A 23,732-nucleotide genomic window follows, 5' to 3' on the forward strand; every position below is an offset into this window, starting at 1 on the left:
TCACAATTGCAAAGATGTGGAAACAACCCAAGTGCCCATCAATACATGAGTAGATTAATAAAATGTGGTATATGTACACCATGGAGTACTACTCAGCCATAAAAAATTGGTGAACTATTACCTCTTGTATTAACCTGGATGGAACTGGAGACCATTCTTCTGAGTGAAGTATCACAAGAATGGAAAAACAAACACCACATGTACTCACCATTAAATTGGTACTAATCGATCAATACTTTATGTGCACATATGGAAATAACATTCATCATAAATCAAGCAGGCAGCGGGGGGAGGAGGGGATGGATAAATTCACACTTAATGGGTATAATGCACACTATCTGGAGGATGGACACACTTAAAACTTCAACTCAAATGGTACAAAAGCAATTTATGTAACCAAAATGTTTGTACTCCCATAATATTCTGAAATAAAATTTAAAAAAAGATCATTTTATTCAGGAATACAAGCACAGGTGGAAAACTATAAAGAAAAGCAAGGAAATTATTAACATAGAATTGTGGTTACTTGGAAGTGGGAGCGGGGAAATGGGGGGAAATGGAGACAAATGCAACTGGCGGGAACATGTTGTAGGTACCGGTAATATTCTATTTATCAAGCTGAAAGAGAGAGAGAGAGAGAGAGAGAGAGAGGGAGAGTGTGTGTGTGTGTGTGTGTGTGTGTGTGTGTGTGTGTGTGTGTGTGTGTGAGGTGGGGGAAGGAGGTAGCTATGTGGATGTTCATTATATTCTTATTCCATAAATTACACATTTTATATATTTGTGCATTATACTTGCATTCTGATGTTTCACAACAAAAAATCCTTTTAAAATAGATTAAACTAAATCATTGGCATTTTGCTTAAAAATTCTTTTCCCCTAACCAAAGACTTACAGATACTGGCAGACTAATTTAAAGTGTTTTGTTCCTCAAGGAACTTCACTGGTCCTTCTTTTTTTCTTTTATATGAAAAGATATTTTATTATTTCTATTTTACTGTATAAGACATTAGTGAACACACCAGATTACATTTTCTCAAATGGCAAATGAGGCACATTTCTCTCTGATTCCGTGGAGAACCTCAAAATTATCTGTCCTTTGGAGGATTCAGTTTCTTACAACGAGCATGACACTGTCCACGAGGATACCAACGGTGCTTAGTAGTAAAGAATGTTTTGCTAAGTTGTTCTATCATGGGTCCTTGCTCAAGGTTTTCACTTTATCTGCTAATCTGTTTTTCAGCACGTGATCATGTGTTTCTTCATTATTGTGCACAGGATCTGGTGGAAGGACAGGTTTTGTGTGTTCGTGTGGAATGTCCACAGAAGGGTGGTAGCATACCATCGTCCTGCCATCACATGGCAAAGCAAGCTCGACTTTGCAATTATAGTCATCTTGTAGAAGAGAACATGTAGATTTATGACAAACACAATATAAAGGTTTGTTTTTGATTGGAAATAAATGTTTCAAGATAGTTCTCTTTGATATCACCCATTTTACTGCTGCTATGGCCATGGTGTTCAAGATGCTTGTCAGGTGGTATGAAAAAAGATGTTTTGAAGAAGAACTGCTTTTAAAATCTGCTTCTAGGCACACCAATTTTCATCCCTTGACAGCTCCTCACCGTGAGCCCGCCATCTTTTTTCTCATCGATCTTTCTAAAATCCATTTTAAAATGTTCGAGTAGGTCTGTAAATTTAGAGGAAAGTTGGATGTAACAGTGCAGAAGATGAATTGCTAGAGGCAGACAATGCCAGGTCACGAAGGGCCTTGTATGCTAAAACAATCCTGCACTGCAGGGAGGTCCCTAACTAAGCCTGGACAGAGACCAGCTCTGTGCTGTCCGTGACTTCTCCACCACCCATCAACTGTCTGGCTGGATCAGAATACACTGTGGAGCTCTAGTAATGTGCAATATGTAAGCCTTGCAGAAAATGCCCTAGGTTCTTAAAGCAGGCAAGTATTTTTTTTTTTTTTTTTTGAGAAACAGCTCTTGGCTTGCCACTGGGCTTTTGTAGAGATTGAACACCTAGCCATCGGACACCAAGGCGCCAGGTAACCTAAGCTGCCTTCCATGAATCAATTAGGTGTCAGCGGATCCCATCAGCCATCCCACTGCTCCTGCCCACAGGCTCTACGTCATCAAAAGGAACAGGTATGTATATTAATAACAAGGACTGTGCCCGAACAGGTCCTGAGAGACAATTATTTCAAGAGCAGATGGGTCATATTTGCAGTGTGTCTATTCATGGTACACTCTGGCCCCTGCTCATATGTGAATATTACTGAGCCCTCGTGGGGAATTCCCTAAATCCAGTTGAGTGAAGTGTAACTATTTTGAGCCAGGCTCACTGATGGTGTTTGTGGCGTTGCAGCCTTGCTCAGAAGTTTTCCTGAAGGATGGTGAAGCAGAAAAATCTCCCCAGCAGGTGGAACATCAGGCAGTGCCTCTCCTTGTGCTCGACACCTGGAAGAGATTCGCCTGAATTAAGAACCTACATCGATTCATGGGCAAAGGCTGGTGGCTGGACTGGGTGATCAATGACTTGGAACCACCATGACTGGGAGGGAGATTGCTGACCCAGAGCTTTGGGGATGAGGTTTGAGGACAGACCTTTCAGAATGGGCCAAGAATATACAACTCCTTGTGCCCAGATAAACGTCCATCCACACTAGTCTTTGCAGCTCTTCTGCAAATATGAAATTATTTCAAAATAAATGTTTAAAAAATGATTTCAAAGTAAAAAATTAAAAGGGGGGGGGAATAATGACTTTGCTTCCAAAAGATCACCACTAAAGGGTTTTTAAAGGATATATTTCAAGCAGAGTGAAAGTGATCCTACATGGAAGGACTGAGATTCAAGAAGGAATGATGAGTAAGGAAACTCTAAGTATTTGGGTAACTATAAAAAATCATTGACCATACAAACAGTGAAGGAAATAAAAATCTCAGGACCCCCCCAACTCCTTGTACAAAAGGGAAGGTCAAGCCTGGAGGCTGAGTCATGCAACACTCCCTTCCAAATGAACAGCTGTTACCGACATTGCGCATCAGCCAGCCCCCCAAGGGAGGCACAAGGCCTCAGGCACCTACAAGGGCAGCCCCCACAGACCCATTCATAAGGAAGTTCTTCACTGGCCTCCCATAAACAAAGACATGCACATAGTAACTTCGGGTGTGCAGGCTAAGCCGAGCTCCTAAAACTAGGATTCCACGCTAGTAATGTTATTACAAGTTTATCTTCCCAGGTGCAGGAGAGAGACAGAACAAGATCATTCCTCCTCTCACCCAGGTACATCTGCATAATTCATTCTTTACTTCCTTTTTCTCTTCAAACACTCTCCTTATCTTTATGTAAAACGTAGATTTCCTAGACACTAACTGTCTCACAAGAATGTCACCATTTGCCTCACTCCCCATTTCTCCTCCCCTTTCTTTTTGTATGCCCCTTCCCCTTAAATAGTGAGTCCTCAAAGTCCTTTTTGGAGAGCACAGGTCACAAATCTTTCTGTGGTTTGTGATTTTCCAGGACCCATCCTGAAACTTCACCTTAATAAACCTCCATTGATCGAGATATTTGCCTCATTTACTTATTTTGGGTTCTTGAAACTATAATGTTTCAAGAGTTTAAAAAAGAGAAACAATATGTATGACAAGCATACCAAGTATGTCAAGAGGGGGGTATCACGGTTAAAATATTCTAGGATTCTTGTGGCATTCAAGATGATGATAAAGATATTAATTTTAGACTTTGGTAAGTATATATATTAAAATTTCTGCTTCATTTTTAATATGAAATAAAAGGATATTAAAAATTCTGCGGTTACCATTAAAAGAAGGATATTTACTATCCAAATAAGTAAAGGTTTTAAAAAATCTTTTTAAAAAATGCAAAATAAGGCAAGAAAATAGCTAAAAATAAATATGGAAAAGAGAATAATGGAAACCACAAAATAACATAGAAGTAATACAAATAAAAATAGACTAATTGTTCTAATTGAACAATATATATTAAACTGTATTTTTATTATAAAAATCAAGATATAAGGTACTTTTCAAGAGACATTTCTAAGACATAAGGATAGAGAAAGTTGAAAGTAAAATAGTAAAAACAGAAAAATATGTAGGATGCAAATACTAACTAAAAGAGAGCCAGGACCAGACCAAGTGAGCTTTAAGGCAAAAAGCATTATTAGAGCTTAAAAATTATGACAATATAATGTTAAAAAGGTTCAGTTCTCCAGAATGATGTCATAATTCTAAATGTTTTTGCATCTAATAACATAGCCTTACAAAATATATATATTTTTTAAATTTGGAGAGAATTTCAAGATGAAATAGTCAAAGCTATCATCATAGTGGAGGATTTTACAGTACTACTCTTGATAATGGATAAATCAAACAGCAGAAAAACATCAGAAGCAAACAGAAGGCCAGGCGTAGTGGCTCACGCCTATAATCCTAGCACTCTGGGAGGCCGAGGCAGGCAGATCGTTTGAACTCAGGAGTTCCAGACCAGTCTGAGCAAGGGCGAAACCCCATCTCTGCTTAAAAAAAAATATAAATTAACTGGCCAACTAAAAATATATAGAAAAAATTAGGCGGGCATGGTGGCACATGCCTGTAGTCTCAGCTACTTGGGAAGCTGAGGCAGGAGGATTGCTTGAGCCCAAGAGTTTGAGGTTGCTGTGAGCTAGGCTGATGCCACAGCACTCTAGCCCGGTAAACAGAGCTAGATTCTGTCTCAAAAAAAAAAAAAAAAAAAAGAAGGAAACAGAAGAGCTGAGCAACACAATTAAGAAGCTTGCCGCAATAGCCACACATAGAGTATTGCTTTAGAATATCACTTTTTTTCAAGCGCAGCCAAATATTTATGAAATTCACCACATGCACTAGGCCATAAATCAATTCTCAACACAATTTCAAAGGAATTGATTTCCTGTAGATTACGTTCTTTAATGATAGCTCAATTAAGTTAGGAATAAAAGATAAAAAGATAAACAGAAAAATCCCTGTTTGGAAATTAACAAACATAAGTATAAATAACTCAAAAAAAATTTTAGAGTTTGAAAATGATAAAAACACCACACATCAAAACTTGAAAGAAGTGTTAAATTCTTATATTAGAAAAGGAGAAAAGGTGAAAATAAATGTGCTAAATGTCCATTCTAGAACTTAGAAAGGCCGGGCGCGGTGGCTCACACCTGTAATCCCAGCTACTCGGGAGGCTGAGGTAGGAGGATCACTTGATCCCAGGAGTTTGAGGTTGCTGTGAGCTAGCCTGACACCACGGCACTCTAGCCCAGGTGACAGAGTGAGACTCTATCTCAAAAAAAAAAAAAAAAAAAAAACTTAGAAAAATAACAAAAGAATAAATAGAAGAAAAATAGAAGGAAAGAAATATTAAAGACAAAGATGAAAATTAAGAGGGGAAAAGACATACAACAGAGAAGATCAACAAAGCCAGAAGTTGTTTCTTTGATAAGACTCATAGCACTGACAGACTTCTGTCAATAATGTTCAAGAAAAAGGAGATGAGAAAGCAAAAATAAACTATATTCAGAGTGATAAAAACATAATTACAGATGTACAAAAATTACATTGCCTATAAAAAGACATTATATACAACTCTCTGAAAACCAAAACGAAATGGACAAATTCTTAGAAAAATATTTTATCAAAACTGATTAAAGAAAATAGAAAACCATAATAATCTTACAACCATTAAGAAATTGAGTCAGTATGCAAACATTTTCCTACAAAGAAAACACCAGGTCTGGGATTTCACTGGTGGATTTTCCCAAATGTTGAAAGAATAAATAATTCCATTTTATTTTTATTTTAATTTATTTTTTTTGAAACAGAGTCTCGCTCTGTTGCCCGGGCTAGAGTGAGTGCCATGGCGTCAGCCTCGCTCACAGCAACCTCAAACTCCTGGGCTTAAGCAATCCTCCTGCCTCAGCCTCCTGAGTAGCTGGGACTACAGGCATGCGCCACCATGCCCGGCTAATTTTTTCTATATATATTTTTAATTGGCCACATAATTTGTTTCTATTTTTAGTAGAGACGAGGTCTCACTCTTGCTCAGGCTGGTCTCGAACTCCTGACCTCGAGCGATCTACCCGCCTCGGCCTCCCAGAGGGCTAGGATTACAGGCGTGAGCCACCGCGCCCGGCCCCATTTTATAAAACTTTCTAGAGTATAGAAAAAGAAGGAATTCTCCGTTTTCATTTTATGAAGAAAGAATAACTTTGCTATGAAACCAAGCAAGAATAGTTCAAGACAGGAACATTTTAGATCAGCTTTACTCATGGACACAATCACACAAATCCTCAACAAATTACTGGCAGATGGAATCCTGCTATTTATAAAATAGATAATACAACATGACCAAGTTGGATTTGTCCCAGGAATGCAAGGTTGACTTAAAGTTACAAAACAATCGTTGCCATTCATTACCTGCAGAGATAAAGAAGAAAACCATCAAGCATGTTGTCAGTTGAAGATAAGCATCTGGCAAAATTTAACATCAGCTCATGTTAAAAACTCTTAGCAATGTGGAAAGAGAATGTAAGTTCTTCAGCCTCATAAAGGGCATCTTCAAAATACCTACAGCAAACATAATCCTTAATTTGAAAGCATTCCTTGTAAGGTTAAAAGCAAGACAAGGGTACCATCAGCACACAAATAAGAGAAAGGATTGATAACTTTATGTAAATTAATAGTAGGAGCTTCTGTTCACCAAAAGACATCACTAAAAAAGGTGAAAAGAGCAAGACCCCTGTCTCTACTAAAAATAGAAAGAAATTATCTGGACAACTAAAAATATACAGAAAAAATTAGCCAGACATGGTGGTGCATGCCTATAGTCCCAGCTACTCGGAGGCTGAGGCAGGAGGATTGCTTGAGCCTAGGAGTTTGAGGTTGCTGTGAGCTAGGCTGACGCCACAGCACTCTAGCCTGGGCAACAGAGCAAGACTCTGTCTCAAAAAAAAAAAAAAAAAAAAAAAGATTAAAAAAAAGGTGAAAATAAAATCTTAAAACTGGAAGAAATAATTTGCAATATATATAACTGACATGTATCAGTACCTGGAATATATAGTGAACTAATAAAATATAAATACTCTAATAGAAAAATAGGCAAAAGACTAGATAAACAAGAGCTTCACAGAAAAGAAAATTCAAATGGCTAATAAACATACGGAGGGAAAACAAAGGTCAACTTCACTAGCAATCAGGAAAATGCAAATTAAAATACTACAGATAACGACACTAATAAGAATTAACACTCATGGTGTGCTTACTATGTAACATAGACTGTTTTCAGTGCTATAACTGTAGTAACTTAAAAAATTTTCACAACAATCCCATGTGATAGTATGTTAAGTCTTAAAATCAGGTAGTTTAAATCCTCCAACTTTGTTCTTTTTCAAAGTTATATAACAATCTTGTCTTTTGTATTTCCCCAAGAATTTTAGAATCTCCTTGTCAGTTTCTACAAACAAAGCCTGCTGGGATTATGCTTGCAATTGCATTGAATTTATAGATCAATTTGGGAATAATTGATATCTTAACAACATGGAGTCTTCCAACCCCCAAACAAGGTATACCTTTCCATTTTCTTAGGTTTTATTTAATCTCTCTTGGCAATATTTTGTAGTGCTCAATGAACAGATCTTGAACATCTTTTGTCAGATTTACCCCTAAATCTTGCTAATTGTTTAAATATTGTAAAAAATAGTGTTTTTGACATTTCAATCTCCAATTGTTTGTTGTTAGTAGTAGAAATACATCTGATTTTTTAAAAACATTCTGGTATACTACACATAACATAAAATTTACCAGCTTAACCACTTTTAAGTGTACAGTTCAGTGATATTAAGTACATTGATATTGTTTTGAAATAATCACCACTATCCATCTCCAAAACTCTTTCACCCTGAAAAACTAAATCTTATAAATCCTCTTTTCTCCCTTCCCGCCAGGTCCTGACAACCACCACCCTACTTTCTGTCTCTGTCAATTTGACTACTCTGTATAAGTGAAACCATACAGTATTTGTCTTTGTGTGACTGGCTTATTTCACTTAGCACAATGGCCTCAAAGTTCATCCATGTTGTAGCATGTATCAGAATTTCCTTCATTTTTAAAGGTTGAATAACAGTCCATTGTACGTGCAGACCACATTGTACTTATCCGTTCATCTGCTGATGGACACTGGGATGCTTCCACGTCTTGGCTACTGTGAATATTGCTGCTGTGTACACACAGGTGTACAAATATCTCTTCAAGACTCTGCTTTCAATTCTTTCGGAGTATATCCAGAAATGGGATTGCTAGATCATTTGGTATTTCTATTTTTAATTTTTTTGAGGAATCTCCATACTGTTTTCCACAGTGGCTACATCATTTTACATTCTTACCAACCGTGTACAAGCCCCCTCCAATTTCTCCACCTCCTCACCAATGCTTATTATTTTGTGTTTTTTGATAGTAGCCATCCTAATGGGCAGGAGGTGGTATCTCATTATGGTTTTGATTTTGGACTTCCCTAACGATTTGTAAGGTTGGGCATCTTTTCATGTGCTTGTTGGCCATTTGTATATCTTATCTGGAGAAAGGTCTGCTCAGCTCATTTGGTCATTTTTTAATTGGGTTGTTTGTTTTTACACTTGATTCTTGTATATTGATTTAATATTCTGCAAAACTGATAAACTTATTAATTCTAGTAGTTGTTTGTAGGATTTTCTAGATAGACAATCATCTCATCTACGAATAAAGAGAGTTTTCTTCCTTCCCAATCTGGATGCCTTTTTATTTTCCTGCCTTATTGCTCCAGCTAGAACACACAATACCATGTTGACTAGAAGTGGTGACAATAGACATCTTTGCCATGATCACGTCTTAAGAGGGAAAGTATTTCTTGTGTGCCATTTCATGTTAATTGTAGGCTTTTCAGAGATGCCCTTTATCAGTGTAAGGAAATTCCCTTCTATTCCTTATTTGCTGAGAGATTTTTTTATCAGGAGTGAATGAATTTTGTCTAATGCCTTTTCCTCCATCTATTGAGATAATCATATGATTTTTCTTTTTTAGACTGTTAATGTGGTGAATTACACTGATTGATTTCCAAGTGTTAAAGTAGCCTTGCATTCCTAGGATAAAGCCAGTTGGTCATGTTTCTGAAGGATATTCCTTTTCTTGTAATGCCTTTGGTTTTGGCCAGAGTAATGCTGGCTTCATGAAATGAGTTAGGGAATATTCCCTCTTCAAATTTCTACAAGAATTTGTATAAAATTGGTTTTATTTATCAAACTTTTGGTAGAATTTATCAGTGAAAACATCTGTGCCTACAGTTTCTTTGTGGAAGGTTTTTAGTTATAAATTACAAAACTTCAATAGATTATTCAAATCTTATTTTTCTTCTTGTGTGACCTTTAGTAGATTATGTCTTTCAAGGAATTTTTCCATCTAATTTAAGTCTTTAAATGTATTGACATAAAGTTGTTCATAATATTTCTTGTTCTTTTAATGCATGTAGTATCTACAGTTATGTCTCCTTTTTCATTCTTCATATTGTTAATTTATGTCTTTGTTTTCCCAGTCAATCTTCTTAGAGCTTTATCAATTTTATTAGTCTTTTCAATGAATAGTCTTGTGGTCTCATTGATTTTCTCTATTGCTTTTCTGCTTCCCATCACATTGATTGATACTCTTTATCGGTTCCACCCTTTGACCTACTGTGGGGATTATTTGTTCTTCTTTTTCTAATTTTTGAAAGTAGTTGCTTAGTTAATTGATTTGAGGCTCTTCTCTTCTAATTTAACCATTTAAGTTTCTCTCTAAGCAGTGACTTAGCTGTGTTCCACAAATTCTGAGGTTTCTTTCATTTTCAATGTTTTCTAATTTCTCTTGTAATTTCTTTTTTGATTCATGTGTTGATTTGCAAATGTCTGCTAATTTTCTAGATAAATTTCTGTAATTAGTTTAATTTCATTTTGATCAGAGATCATAATTCACATAATTTCAATCCTCTTAAATTTACTGAAACTTATTTTATAACCCAGAATATAGTCTACCTTTGTGAATATTTTGTGTGCACTGGGAGAGTACATGGATTCCTCTGCTGTGGGGTACAATGTTCTATAGATAATAGGTTCAGGTTTACTGACAATGTCGTTCAAGTATTTTGTAGATTTGTCTATTTCTCCTTTCGGTTCTCCATTTTCATTCAGTATTTTGAAGATCTGTTATTAGTTCCATGAACATTTAGGATTATTATTGCCATTTGATAAGTTGACTCTCTCATCATTCTGAAATATCTATTTTTTCCCGATAATATTCCCTGTTCTGAACTCTATCTTAGTAGTCCTATAGTCACTCCATGATTCTTTTGATTAGTGTTCACTTGGTGTATATTTTTTCATTCTTTAACTTTTAACCTATTTGTGTCTTTTTATCTAAAATGTATTCTTGTAGACAGCAAATAGTTGGTTCTTGCTATCTCTGACTTTTAATTGGATGTTTAGGTCACTTATATTTAATATAATTTTCAATATGGTTGAGTTTAAAGGTATCATCTTGCTATAGTTGTCTATTTGTCTCACCTATTCTTTGCTCCTTCTTTCTTCTTTTCCTGTTTTCTTTTGAATTGAGAATAAAACAAGAACTCACTCATTATTGTGGGAAAGGCACAAAGCCATTCATGAGGGATCTGCCCCCATGACTCAAACACCTCCCACCCGGCCCCACCTCCAACAGTGGGGATCAGATTAACATGAGATTTGGAGGGGCCAAATAGCCAAACCATATCACCCCCATTGTCCATTTTATTTCTATATAAGTTTTAAATCCCATAATACATTGTTATCAATTTGCCTTAAACAATGATAAAAAATTATACTTATCCACACATTTCACATTTATAGTGTTCTTATTGTCTATCTATAAATCTAAATTTCAATATAGTATCCTTTCCCCTTCTTTCTGAAGAAATTTATTCAACATTTCTGGCAGTTCAGGTCTGCTAGTGATAAACTGTCATTGCTTTTTCTAAAAAATGTTTATTTCACCTCCATTTCTGGAAGACATTTTTGTTGAGTAAAAGAATTCTAAGTTGATTTTTTAAATCTTTCAGTAATCTGAAGACATTTATTTTCTTCTCGGTTGCATAGTTCCTAATGAGAAGTCTGATGTAATTCCTATCTTTCTTCCTTTGTATCAATATGTTTCTTTTTTCTCTGGCTCATATTAAGATTTTTCACTGATTTTCAGCAATGTTACCATAACATGCCTTGGTATGGTTACAATTTTTTATCCTATTTGGTATTCACTGAACTTGAATTTGTGGGTTTACAGTATTTATTAAATTTGGGACTATTTCAGTCATTATTTCTTCAAATTTCCTCCATTCACTTTAATATAGGGTGGATTCATTTTCAGGACTAAAATGACACCTTCCTGAGGACTAAGGCCTAAAGTACTGAAAGGTCCTTCCATGACAGCTGGGACAAAGAGGCATTATTTCCATTCATATGGGAGCTCTGGGAATTGTCTTGCCTACCCTTTTTTGGTGGTTCTTTTCCCCAACTAGTTTCCAGTTAGTTTCTCAAATATGTGCAAACCAATACCCATCCAAAGAATCAAGAGGACCCCTCTGTGAATCTCTGGAGTTCTGTATGTATCCCTTTCCCCTTTCTGGTTCTCTGCCATGCCAACTTCAGCTACCTTGGCCTGCTGGGATCCTGTTTGTCTTCCCAAGTCAGCAAGACTGCCGGGCTCTGAGTTCCCCCATCCTTGTCCTGTGGCCTGGAAAACTATCTCAAGGCAGTAGGCTGCCGCAATTAGAAGGCCAAACTTGCCAGGCATGAGGTGGCTCATGCCTATAATCGTAGCACTCTGGTAGGCTGAGGCCGGAGGATCACTTGAGCTCAGGAGTTTGATTCCAGCCTGAGCAAGAGTGAGACCCCGTCTCTACTAAAAATAGAAAAAATTAGCCGGACATGGTGGCGCATGCCTGTAGTCCCAGCTACTCGGGAGGCTGAGGCAGAAGGATCGCTTGAGCCCAGGAGTTTGAGGTTGCGGTGAGCTAGGCTGACGCCACAGCACTCTAACCCGGGCAACAGAGTGAGACTCTGTCTCAAAAAAAAAAAAAGAAGGTTAAACTCATTTCCTTCTCTGATTTCAGTGATCATTGTCCTACACTGTCTATTTTCCAATGTTTGAAAACTATTATTTCATACATTTTGTCAGATTTTCAAGTTAAGAGGGGAGGATAAATTCAGTCCCCATTACTCAATCACGGTTAAAGTAGATATTCTTACCTGGAGAGATTTTAAAAATACAGAGTCAGATTCATTTCACTCTCATTCAGATTCAGCAGGTGTGGTGTCAAATCCTAAACTCTTTATTTACTATAAAGTACTGCAGTGTTGAGGTATCTTGATACCTCAGTCAGAGCCTTGTTAAGACATTTTCCTCTTAAGAAGGAAGTCCAGACCATTTCATTTTCAAAATTTTTCCTGGTTTTCAATATGATAGTGTACTTACAGCCAATCGATAATCCAGCTGAAAAGAAGAAGGAGAATGTTTAAAATATAAAGCATGTTTGAAGGCATCAGAGAGCAACCAGGACTCAGGAGGACACAATCTCAGAGAAGGGGCACTATGCCTAGAGGTGAGCTGACATTCAGCAGTACCTTTATCCCTTGGAGAGATTTGGGGCATAAGGCCAGAGTCTAAGTTTTGATTGTGAGCACAGAAAGAGTCCCTAAAAGACAAAGACATCACAAGGAATGATTTTGTCGGGTTGGTAGGTTTGGAAAGACAAAACTTAAAGACAAGAGGGACCAGGTTCCTGTGGGAAGGGAGGAGTGAGTAACTGAGCCCAATACCCTGTCAGTTTCCCTCAGATCATCTGACAAATTCTGAAGAGGCACGTGGCAGAAGACTAAGAAGCTAAGCAGAAAGCCTTTGAAAAGCAGTTTTTGATAGTCTCATGGTTGTGAGGAAATAAGAATTAAAGTTCAGCATCCACTGGGATAAAGTGTCCTAGGGAACACACAACACTCTCAGTTGGAACCCCTAGAGCGTTATGCTACAGTAGCAGCAACAACAAAGAGGTCAACAAAGCCTTGCCAAAATCCAACCTTGAGTTAGCTCAGTCTCTGATTAAGTAAGGTGATTAGCCCTCTCACTAAATGCTTTGCAAAAGACACTGTGTGCCTTCACTGAAGATAATACTATCCAGAGCCTCTACAATTTTTCATACTTAAGGTGTGGCATTATTTTTAAAATTACCAGGCAATTCACACGGCTTAAGAGAGAAGAAAAAAAAAATTACTAGGTTAGCCAAGAGCCAAGAAAAAAAAAGATGACCCAAACCAATGGAAAGAATATACAATAGAAGTAGACCCACAGAAGATCCAGCTATTGTAATAATCAGAAAGAACATTAAAATAGCTAGGATTGGTATGTTCGAGAAAATATAGGCAAAGGTGGGGAAAATATACAAATAGATGGAAAATTTCTCCAAGTAAATCTGAGTTTATTTTAAAAATCATATGAAAATTCTAGAACTTAAAAATACAATGGCCAAAATTAAGAACTCATAAGTGGGTTTAAAAGTACGCAGTTGGATAGGAAACATACAGACACATGAACAAAGTGAGAAAAAGATGATAGGAAATAGAGACGGTAAACAATGAAAAATTCTGACATTGTGTAATTAAAATCCTAAAAGGAAAAAAGAGACTAGAAGAGATGATTTCCTAAAAGATATCAAGCCACAAATTCAAAGGATTCCATGACCAGCACCCATTCCACTCATGAACCCAAGTGGAATGAAAACAAAGAAAAGCACATCCAGACACATCATAGAAAAACTGTTGAAAACCAGAGACAAAAAATTCTAAAAAGAGTCAGAGGAAAAAAAGACATTACTTTTAAAGTAGTAAAAGGGAATGATAGAAACCAGAAAATAATGGAAGAATGTCTTTAAAGTGCTGAAAAAAGTGCCATACTAGAATGCTATACCTAGCAAAATATGAATGATAATAAGGATAATAATGTCAGTGTCAGTTTTTAGGTGAAAAAAAAAACAAAAACAAGAAAACACCTCAAACAACCTTGGAGAGAACTCATCACCAGCAGATCTGTTCAAAGCAGAGGAATTATTCAAATGGAGGAAAAAAAATTCAGACAGGGGCACAGAAATGCATAATGGAATGAAGAGCAATATAAAGGATAAATATGTAGGTAAATGAATATTGATTGTACAGAACAATAATTATAAAATCTTGTATGGCTTAAAATATATCTACAATTAAAATCCATGACAATAATAAAAACAAAAAGGGGAGGGGCAAGTGGAGGCAAAGTGCAGTGTTCTAATGGCATAGCATTCCTGAGGAAGCAGTGTAAGTAATGTACTACTTATGCTACTACTGATAATTTATTAGAGGGTAATAATTCAAAATGGAATTTTATAATCTCTAAAACTAGCAAGAGAATGTATAATTAATAATTTAACAGAGGGGGTTAATGGTATAATTAAAATATTTTAATTCAAAAGAAAGAAGAAGAAAACAAGAGATAAGAATAAGGGAGCCACAGGAAAATAAATAGTAAGATGGTAGGCATAAATCCAAATATACCAGTAATTATATTAAATGTAAATGGACAAAAAAACTTTTCTTGTTGAAACCAGAACAGAGTAATCTTCCAATTTTAGGCTGACCTGGACTCTTTATAAAACATAGTTACCAAGTATAACTGAAAAGGCAGGGGGAATCCTAAAGCAAAATAAGAAAGAGAGAAGTAACCTTTAGCTGCCAGCCCAGCAGAGCTGAATTCTGAGTAAAGATTGAGCTAAGAACTGTCCTTTCACAGAGAAGATTGTTTTTTAACTTGGAAATGATGAGGACTTTAATTTTTGTGGCAAAATTTTTATTTTAAGAAGACCTCCTGAATGTGCCATTTAGTTATGCAAATGTAAAGCAGAGACTTTCTGGAAGCTGTTTGAAAAGCTCAACTGTGCTTTGTTGTTGTAAATCGTTTTAAATTCTTGCTTCTGTATGCTTTATCCCCAGTTTGGTCTTTTCACAGGGACGTCTGTGGCTAGTTTTCCTCCAAATTACCCAAAAGCAAACACAACTCAGGTCTGCATTATTTTTCTTCTGAAGACCACACACTCTAGTCTCACATGAAGAATTCATTTTCTTTTTATTAGTATGACTTTGTCCTCTTTGGGAAATAAAAACCTTGCCTATTCTCCTAAAAGAGAATTTGCCCTTTTTATTTTTTCTGGATGTGTTTTCATTACAAAAAGGACCCATTTTACCTGAGAATGCATTTGTCTGATTCACCTAGAATGGAAGACATCCTTTCTAGCAGATTATCTTGTATCCCCAAATTTTCTCTACTAATTTGGAGATGAAGCTTGGAAAGTGGTAATAAAGGGTTATTCAATAACCTCACCATACCACATTTATGTTATCAATGCCAGTGTCAGGATATTGAGTTGGCTGGACCATCATCTGAAAATAAAAGTTTTATGTTGTTATTATTGAATGGTCTAGACAGTCTGTGGTACAGAATGATAATGCCAGGGATTAGAATACAGAAGAAATACGGAGGTAGGAAAGGATGGGCAGAGCTGTAACAAGACAGGGCATGACGTGGCTCAGTCTCTCTTAGGGGCATAAAAAATGTTCATGCACTAGCATTTTTTTAGAGACCCTACTACAGTACCAGCACACCATGCGGCCACTGGAGATGCAAAGAGGCATCACAGAAGAGCATTTATGTGGAAATATATTAATAAAATTATATAAAGCCCACACATTAAGTGCAAAATGAATACAGCAAATGATCACTACTACAGAAGTTCAGAAAAGGAAGTAAATATGGAAGATAAGGCAGTGAATGAGAGGGTGGGGAGGTTTTGTGGAGGACAGTTTTTAGGCACAAGGCAGATAAAGGACAGGTAGTAGGGATACACCTCCACAATTTATTAAGCACTTAGCATGTCTTTTTACTGTCAATTACTGCCTTTCCAGTGAATGCAGGAAAAAACAAAAGTATGACTGAAGCCTTGCACCGAAGAGTTTCAAGTGGATGAAAGACAAGACAAAGAAACACATGTGCAGCGGCAGAGGACAGGCAGGCCGTGGAAAAGTGCCCGTCCGCCGTCGGCCGTAAACACTGGCGCGACTCCGCCCGGGGCGTGGCGAGAGACCGGCTTCGGGCCGAGACCGTCTAGGCTCCGAACGCGCGGCCCGCGCGAGCCACAGGGCTGCGGGCTGCTCCCCGCGGACAGGGCCAGCGCGGGTGTCGCGCAGCTCTGCCGGCCCTGTGGGAGGGAGGGCCGCGGTCCCCGTGGTGGGCGCGCCTCAGAAGGGCGTCTAAGTTCGCATCCTCTCCCCGCCTCGCACCTGCTCCTCCCGCGGGGAGAGGCCGTCGGGAGCCGCGGGGAGCGGGGAGGGCAGCGGCGTCCTCGCCGCCCCCAGGCCCGCGGGCGCAGGGAGGGCCACGGCAGATTCGCGGGGAGGGGATTTGCCCACGGCAGACGCAGACGCCCCTGGGAGCCCACCGCCTGGCGCCGGACTTGCGTGCCATGCTGAAGCCACCCCACCCCCGCGCCCGCCCTCAGTTTCCCCAGCTGTGGAGTGGGGGCACACCGCCCCACGCGCTCCCCGGTAGTTGCCCGACCCCAGCGCGCGAGAAAGGACAGCGGGAGCCCCGTCGCCGGCCTCCGGCCCCACCAAGTCCCCCTCCCCCTTTGGCTTTGGCCTTTTGTACCGGCCCACGTGACCCGGCGGCCGGCTCTTCCCTCCTGCCCCGCCCCGCCCTCCGGCCTTTCCCGGCTCTCGGCCCAGCTCTTCCCGCTCCTCGACCGCCCCCCTCCCTTGCTCCCCTTCCTCCTCCTCCCCCTCGCCTCCCGCCCGGGCTGTTCCCGCTCCCTCCCCAGGCGGCAGTTCCCTCGCGACGCTTCCCCTCCCCCCGCGGCTGTTCCGCCGCCTCGCCGCCCCTCCCCCCGGCCGGAGCTCACTGTCTCCAAGATGGCGGCCGTGTCAGTTTGGGGCATCTCCGCGGTCCGGCCCGGCGCCCCGGGATCCCGGCTCTCTTTCTTCCCGGTAAGTAGCCGAAGGGCCACCGCCGGCCGCCCCCGGCCGCCCAGCCCGAGGCTGCGCCGCTCCGGGGCCCGCTCGGCCGCCTCGCGGGGTCGGCGGGCCGCTGCAGGCCCCGTCGCGGCCTGCGCCGCCTCCCGCTGCTCTGCGCCAGGCCTCGGGCTGGGGCGCCGTGGCCGCCCCCTCGCGCCCGGCCGGCGCCGCTCCCCGCCCGTGGCCGCGCGCCGCCGCCCGGCCCCGCGCTCGCGGCCCGGCGCTCCCGCCCCCCGGCGGCCGGCCCAGCCCGGGGGAGCCGGCGGGCGGCCCAGGCCGCGGAGCCTCTGGCTGGGCTGTGCCCGCGAGCCCGCTCTCCCCCGGGGCGCGCCCACCGCCCAGCCCCACCTGCGCCCGGCCGCTCGCCGCCCGGGCCGGGGACTTCTCCCGCGCTCGGGGCGCCCGCTCTCCGGCCCGGGCCGGGGGCGCGGGCGTCCGCGCCGTGCTGAGGCGGCGAGTGGGGGTGACAGGCTGGCGGGTGTTGTGGTGCGGAGGAGGCAGCACGTGTGGTGTTGTGTCTGTCGGGCTGTCAGTCCCGGCGCGGGCGGGCAGGCGGCGGGCCGCCTGTCAACATCCGCGGTTCGGGCGGGAACTGCCGGACCTGTCAGGCTCGCGGCCGCCGGCGCGCCCCGCGCCCCCCGCGCCCCGGCCGCCGGGCTCGGCGTTCGCGGGAGCTGGGTCCGGGGCTGCGCCGCTCAGAACTCCTTCACGTGATTTCATTGTTAACTTATTCGTCGGTTCCGTTTCCACCTAATGCAAACGGCGAAGCTCCCCGTTGGCAAACTGCAGGGTTGTGCCGATTCAAGTTTTTAAAGTTTCTCGCTCTTTAAAAAGAGGGCGCGAAGATGCGTTTGGGGGTGGGGAATGGAGCCGGGGAAGGACTGTCGGGATGGAGTCGCGCGCTCTCTAGCCGCCGGTGTACTTTCCGAGAGTTGAGGCTCGGTCTGCGGGCGCTTCGCTTTCCGAAGACCTGCAGACTGGGCAAAATCTGGCCAGAAAGACAATGAGTAACTGTCACTCCTTCTCTTACCTTCGCGCTTAATTAGTCCGGACGTTCCCAGCTTTTTAAGCTTAGGCAGTAGCTTCTCGTTTAGTCTAGCCTTTATTGTCTATATAATGAACTTTCTTGGGGTAATAATGCTCTGATTTCTGTTCCCTGGAGACCCTCACCAAAATGAAGCATAGCTCTCTCTGGGTGCTTCTCTTTAGTCAGCTCATTTTAAAATAAATCTTGGCTCAGGTTTGAGTGTTTGCTTCCCCCTTTTCTTTCCCATCAGAGTTAATAGTAATATCTCTTTCTTAATATCTATTAGTTTTTCTTTTGATTTTAATGTCACTGCTAAGATTAGTTGCTGTGGGAGCCATTTTTCTAGCATTGTTTATATTGTAATGTAAATGATCCCCAGCATAAGAGCAGAAGTTCTAAAAAAATATTTCAGTTAAACTTATGTTTGGAGGCAAAGGAATTATCTAGATTCAAAATTCACTATTTTAGTAATTTTAAAAAATTTGTATCTGCCAGATTCTTCTCTATGAAAGAATATTAACTTTGATCTAGAGACGCAATATATTTCTGTTTGTGTTTTATTAATGTTCATTTCAGGATAGCAATCTTGAATTAATATCTTTATTAGATCGACTTCTCTTTAGACTCACAAATAGCGAATACATTACTGTGCATTTTATATGTGGTATGTGCATTTGATCCTAGTGATTCTGGGCCTTTCTCATTTCTAGTTTCTCTACCTGTAGATTGCTTACACACAATTTGACAGTTGTTACTCTCTCTAGTATGTGGATATTAATATCTTAGTTTGGGTTAGGAGAAGCCATCAGCATGTAATTCTTGAAATTGGATTATTTTAAAATTCTTTAAGCACTTTCACATTAGGCTATTTCCAATGTTTTGTTTTCTGTTTTGAAAACTTAAAGTAATATTATACTTAAATTATAAATTGGATCTGTGTAAATTGTATTTGTTGTTTCTTTTAATATGTGAAATAGTTAACGTTTTCTCAGTCATTTTCTACCTATCTTATTGACTGTTTTTATCTACTCTGAATGTCTGGAAAGATAGAAGATTCACTCTTACTTTCATTGCAGGATTCTTTCTACTAATCCAGATACTTGTTGAAGTGCTGAATAGTTTCTTGGGGAAAGATGTCAAGGAAGAGTTGAAATTCATAGACTGGTGAGCAGAGATTATGGAGTACAGAATAGCCAGCACCCCTCTAGTTAGTTGTAGTTTAGGTCATTCATAGCACATCTCATCTTGTTTCTTTATTGTATACTAATCACCCATCTTTTTTTTCTTTTCTTTTTTATCCCAATGGTTTATACACATGATTGTTTTGGAATGTTAATAGAAATGTGTTAAAACTCTTACGGGTGCCTAATAAACACTTGCTACTTGGTTGCTTTAAAAGACTAGAATACTTGTTTTCAAAATGGGCTTTGATAGAGAACTAACCTTGTTTTAATTGTTTTTCAGGCATAAGAAGCACATTTTTCTGCTCGGAAGCTGGGAATGAGATATTCTTGAGTTCTTACAACTTTATGAAGAGACCCATGTGTGGTGCTACTGAGAAATTTATTGGGAAGTTTGAAAACATTTCAAATAACAGGTTATTTTGGTTTCTAAAGTAAAAGCAGGGAGGAATTCTGTTTTGTGAAAGGAGGAAGGACTCAGGCCAGAAAACTTGTATGCTATGGTTAACTGGTTCCCAGCCTCCGAGAATCTTGTTTTCCATGGTGTAAAACTTACTCAGCATCAGGATAAAGGATAACGACTCTATGGATATACAGAATCCTTCACCATGGTAAAACTCGCTAACCCGCTGTATACTGAGTGGATTTTGGAGGCCATTAAAAAAGTAAAGAAGCAGAAACAGCGTCCTTCAGAAGAAAGGATATGCAATGCAGTGTCTTCCTCCCATGGCTTAGATCGTAAAACTGTTTTAGAACAATTGGAGTTGAGCGTTAAAGATGGAACAATTTTAAAAGTTTCAAATAAAGGACTCAATTCCTATAAAGATCCTGATAATCCTGGGCGAATAGCACTTCCTAAACCTCGAAACCATGGAAAATTGGATAACAAACAAAGTGTGGATTGGAATAAACTGATCAAACGGGCAATTGATGGCTTGGCAGAGTCCGGTGGCTCAACTTTGAAAAGTATTGAACGTTTTTTGAAAGGTCAGAAGGATGTGTCTGCATTATTTGGAGGCAATGCTGCCTCTGGCTTTCACCAGCAATTACGATTGGCTATCAAACGTGCCATTGGCCATGGCAGACTCCTCAAAGATGGACCTCTTTATCGGCTCAACACTAAAGCAACCAGTGTGGATGGGAGAGAGAGTTGTGAGTCTCTTTCCTGTTTACCTCCAGTGTCACTTCTTCCACATGAAAAGGATAAGGTAAGAATTGTATATGCAACAGTGTTCATCAAGCTGATGATACAGGATGCTACAAATTCACCTGTCTAGAAAGTTACATAGAAGTTGCATTCAAGTTTTGTGTTTGGGGGCTTTTGTGGAGTAACCATCTCTGGTTTATTACTGGTGATTTCGGGCTATCTCAGTCAGAACTTGAGAGATGCTGATTGTTCTGATACTGTGAAATATTTGAAGCCTAAGATTAAAAGTGTAGAATGTTGATCTACCTAAAAGAAAATATTAAGATTAGAATTTAAAAGTGACATACAACTTTTTTTTCTTTCTAGAGACAGGTTTTCACTCTGTCACCCAGGCTGGAGTGCAGTGCCATGATCATAGCTTACTGCATCCTCAAACTCCTGGGCTCAAGCAGTCCTCCTGCCTCAGCCTCCCTAGTAGCTGGGACTACAGGTGCATGCCCCACACCTGGCCAGTTTTTAAATTTTTTGTAGACACAGGGTCTCACTGTGTTGCCCAGGCTGGTCTCAAACTCCTGGCCTCAAGTGATCCTCCTGCCTCTGCCTCCCAAAGTACTGGGATTATAGGTGCGAGCCACAGTGCCCCGCCTACAACTTTAAAACTTTTTAAAGTAAAGGTTCTTATGATACTTTACTGCTGGAAGTTGATGAGCAGCCAGATGCTGGAGACTTGAATTCGAAACAAGCAGATGACTCTAAGAACCTGTCTTTTTTTCTTTTTTCCATGTTGTTGCAGGTTATCATTAGATGGGAATGAGACAGATTCTTATGACCCATAGTAGTAGCTAAGCAAACACAGCCATTCTTCTTTCTGCTGTTTGTGTTATAGCTTTCTATCATGTATTATGGCTTTGCATTTGATGAAGTCCTAAATTATTTTTTTGTGACAGCTGTAGTTACATGGGACAGGAATGCAGCATCCTGTATTAGAAAAGTTCTGGAGAGTTGGGAGTTTTGTTGCATGAGTATATGCCTTACTGTGTTGTGTGTTTTATGCCGTTATTTTATGTAGTTGAAAGTATGTCTTCTTAACAGTAAATTATAGCACTTAGATATTTGGGGATGAGGAGAATTTTGTTAGTAGCTGTTTTTTACATTGACCCAATATCTTAGCTGTACATTTATTTCAAGTGCCTTGAATTGTAGTTCTTTGGAGAGTGGTAGTGCTTTAAGTAGCTTCACACCTTAGTATATATTGGTTAGCAAAGTAATCTTCATTTTGCTTAAAATCATAGAGGCTACTTCTAGGATGAGAGGATTGTAATGTTAACACTGAATGCATTATAAAACTTTGAGATTTGATCTAAATTTATTGTAGTTATTAACAGCCCACTGAATGAACTATCTGTACGTTTTTCTTTAACAATTGAAAACCAGCAGTATTTTTCTTTGATGAAATTTTTAGAGAACTATTTTAGGGTACAGCTTTCCCTGTGAACTTTAAAATAGAAACATTGTTGTACTGTTATTACCCTTAAAATGATTCCTACAGCGTCATTAATTGATAGAGAATCCCACTCATAAAATAGTTCTATATCATTTAAGCATTTAAGAGTATTTAAAAATTCAAGGTGGACAAGTAACTAAAATGCTTTATTCTGTAATTCAGTGCTATAAGAACTCTTACCTGTAAGAGTTGATCACATGTGGCTGAAGTTAAAATATGATTAGGTTTCTACAATTATTATAAAATGATCTAACAGGTTGACTGCATGGAAACAGGAAATGATTTATAGTTAGATCAGTTCAGAGCCATACCTGTGAATTGGGTATTAAGTTCTTGTTAGAACACCTGGGTGTTTGCTTTTGTAATAATTTGCCTTGCTTAAATTAGATATTTTAATATTTAAATGTATTAACCATACATAAAATGTCAGTTGTCTGTATTTTTAAAAGGTATTCAGTGTGGTACAGTGCAGGACAAATCCAAGTCCTAGAATTTACTTTTGAAAGGGACTTTGAGAACCATCTAATCCAACAATCTTTATTTTGTAGCTGAACTGAGGACCTTTGCTGAGGCCATTTCATGGCACCTTTACGTTAAGAAACGTTTTATTCTGTAGAGATCTGCCGGTTTGCTTTGGTTAGAAATACCTGGTTGGTTACATAGCTTTAATATATAGTGTTGTTAACTGAAGTCACTAAGTTTGGAGTATACATGTGGGAAAATCAAGTTTCTTTGAACAGACTTCTGTGTGTACTGATCTCATTGGAAACCAATTTCATGATAATATCTATGAAATTAGAGTTGATGAGATCTGTTCTATATTTTTAAGTGCAGTCTTATTTTCGGTAGTGAATTTCCTAAGTGACTTTCCCCAAAGATATGAAAAGCTCACATTCGGAATCATAGTACAGTGAACTCTAGGATAAGAAATTATTCCCCCGTCTTATCAGATTATATGTCTACACCTTTTATTGCATTTTAACTACTTTCATTCCTCTTTTACAAACTACCCAATCAGTTCCTATGCAGAATTAATGGCTTGCTGTTATGAACCTAGATTTTCTCCAAAAAAAAAAAAAGAATTATCCAGAGTTTGACAGTGATGGAGAAAGGAAGGTGTAGGCCAGAAGTGATCTACTTTAGGCATTAATTAAATCAGCACATAGTTATTGAACATCTGCTGTGGGCCAGGCACTCTGCTTGGATCTGAAATGGATTTATCTTCTCTGGAATGGTAATACAGGTGTATCTATTGACCTGGTCAACTGTGGGGTAAGAGAAGAAATTTGAGGACTATATGGAGTGACCTGAGCAAGTTCCTCTTTTTCCTCTATCAATTATAACTTTTTATTTATTTTTATGATATTAACCTTGGAAGGAACTATGGAACTGTATGTTAAATTTTCAGCTGAGTGTTTTTTGTTCTTTTTTGGGGAATTCAACTGTGTAGAAATATTTTTAAGAGGAGTTTTTGTGAAGTCACTTTAACTTCAGTGTGTTATTTTCACATGGATGAGTAGTGAGGAGAATCTGTGGGTTACTGTGATTTAAAAGTTTTATCCATGTTAAAAGGGAAATTTCTAAACTAGCTTTTAGGTGTGGTAGTGTGTGGTAGAGTTTATTTATTTAACTTAAATAAATGTTTAGTATGCGCCAGGCATTACTTTAATGCTATACATGTATTAACTCATTTAATCCTCACGTGACTAACA

General features: G+C 39.6%; 1 protein-coding gene and 1 pseudogene across 2 annotated transcripts in view; one reads left to right on the forward strand and one right to left on the reverse strand.

The window, feature by feature from the left end:
• Positions 1 to 1,022: 1,022 nt before the first annotated feature.
• Positions 1,023 to 2,089, reverse strand: LOC123626612 (annotated as a pseudogene).
• Positions 2,090 to 17,008: 14,919 nt separating this feature from the next.
• Positions 17,009 to 23,732, forward strand: part of KAT6A (lysine acetyltransferase 6A) — a 112,578-nt gene continuing 105,854 nt past the window's right edge. Inside the window, exons 1-2 of one of the 2 annotated variants that reach the window (XM_045535732.1) lie at positions 17,009 to 17,134; positions 19,653 to 20,577. In XM_045535732.1, coding sequence (XP_045391688.1) covers positions 19,978 to 20,577 — 600 coding nt within the window. In that variant the 5' untranslated portion in view covers positions 17,009 to 17,134; positions 19,653 to 19,977. Of the gene's footprint in view, positions 17,135 to 19,269; positions 19,353 to 19,652; positions 20,578 to 23,732 lie in introns of those variants that run through there. The other variant, XM_045535733.1, reaches the window with a different exon arrangement.

This window comes from Lemur catta, chromosome 22, assembly GCF_020740605.2.
Source record: "Lemur catta isolate mLemCat1 chromosome 22, mLemCat1.pri, whole genome shotgun sequence".
Classification (NCBI taxonomy): domain Eukaryota; kingdom Metazoa; phylum Chordata; class Mammalia; order Primates; family Lemuridae; genus Lemur; species Lemur catta.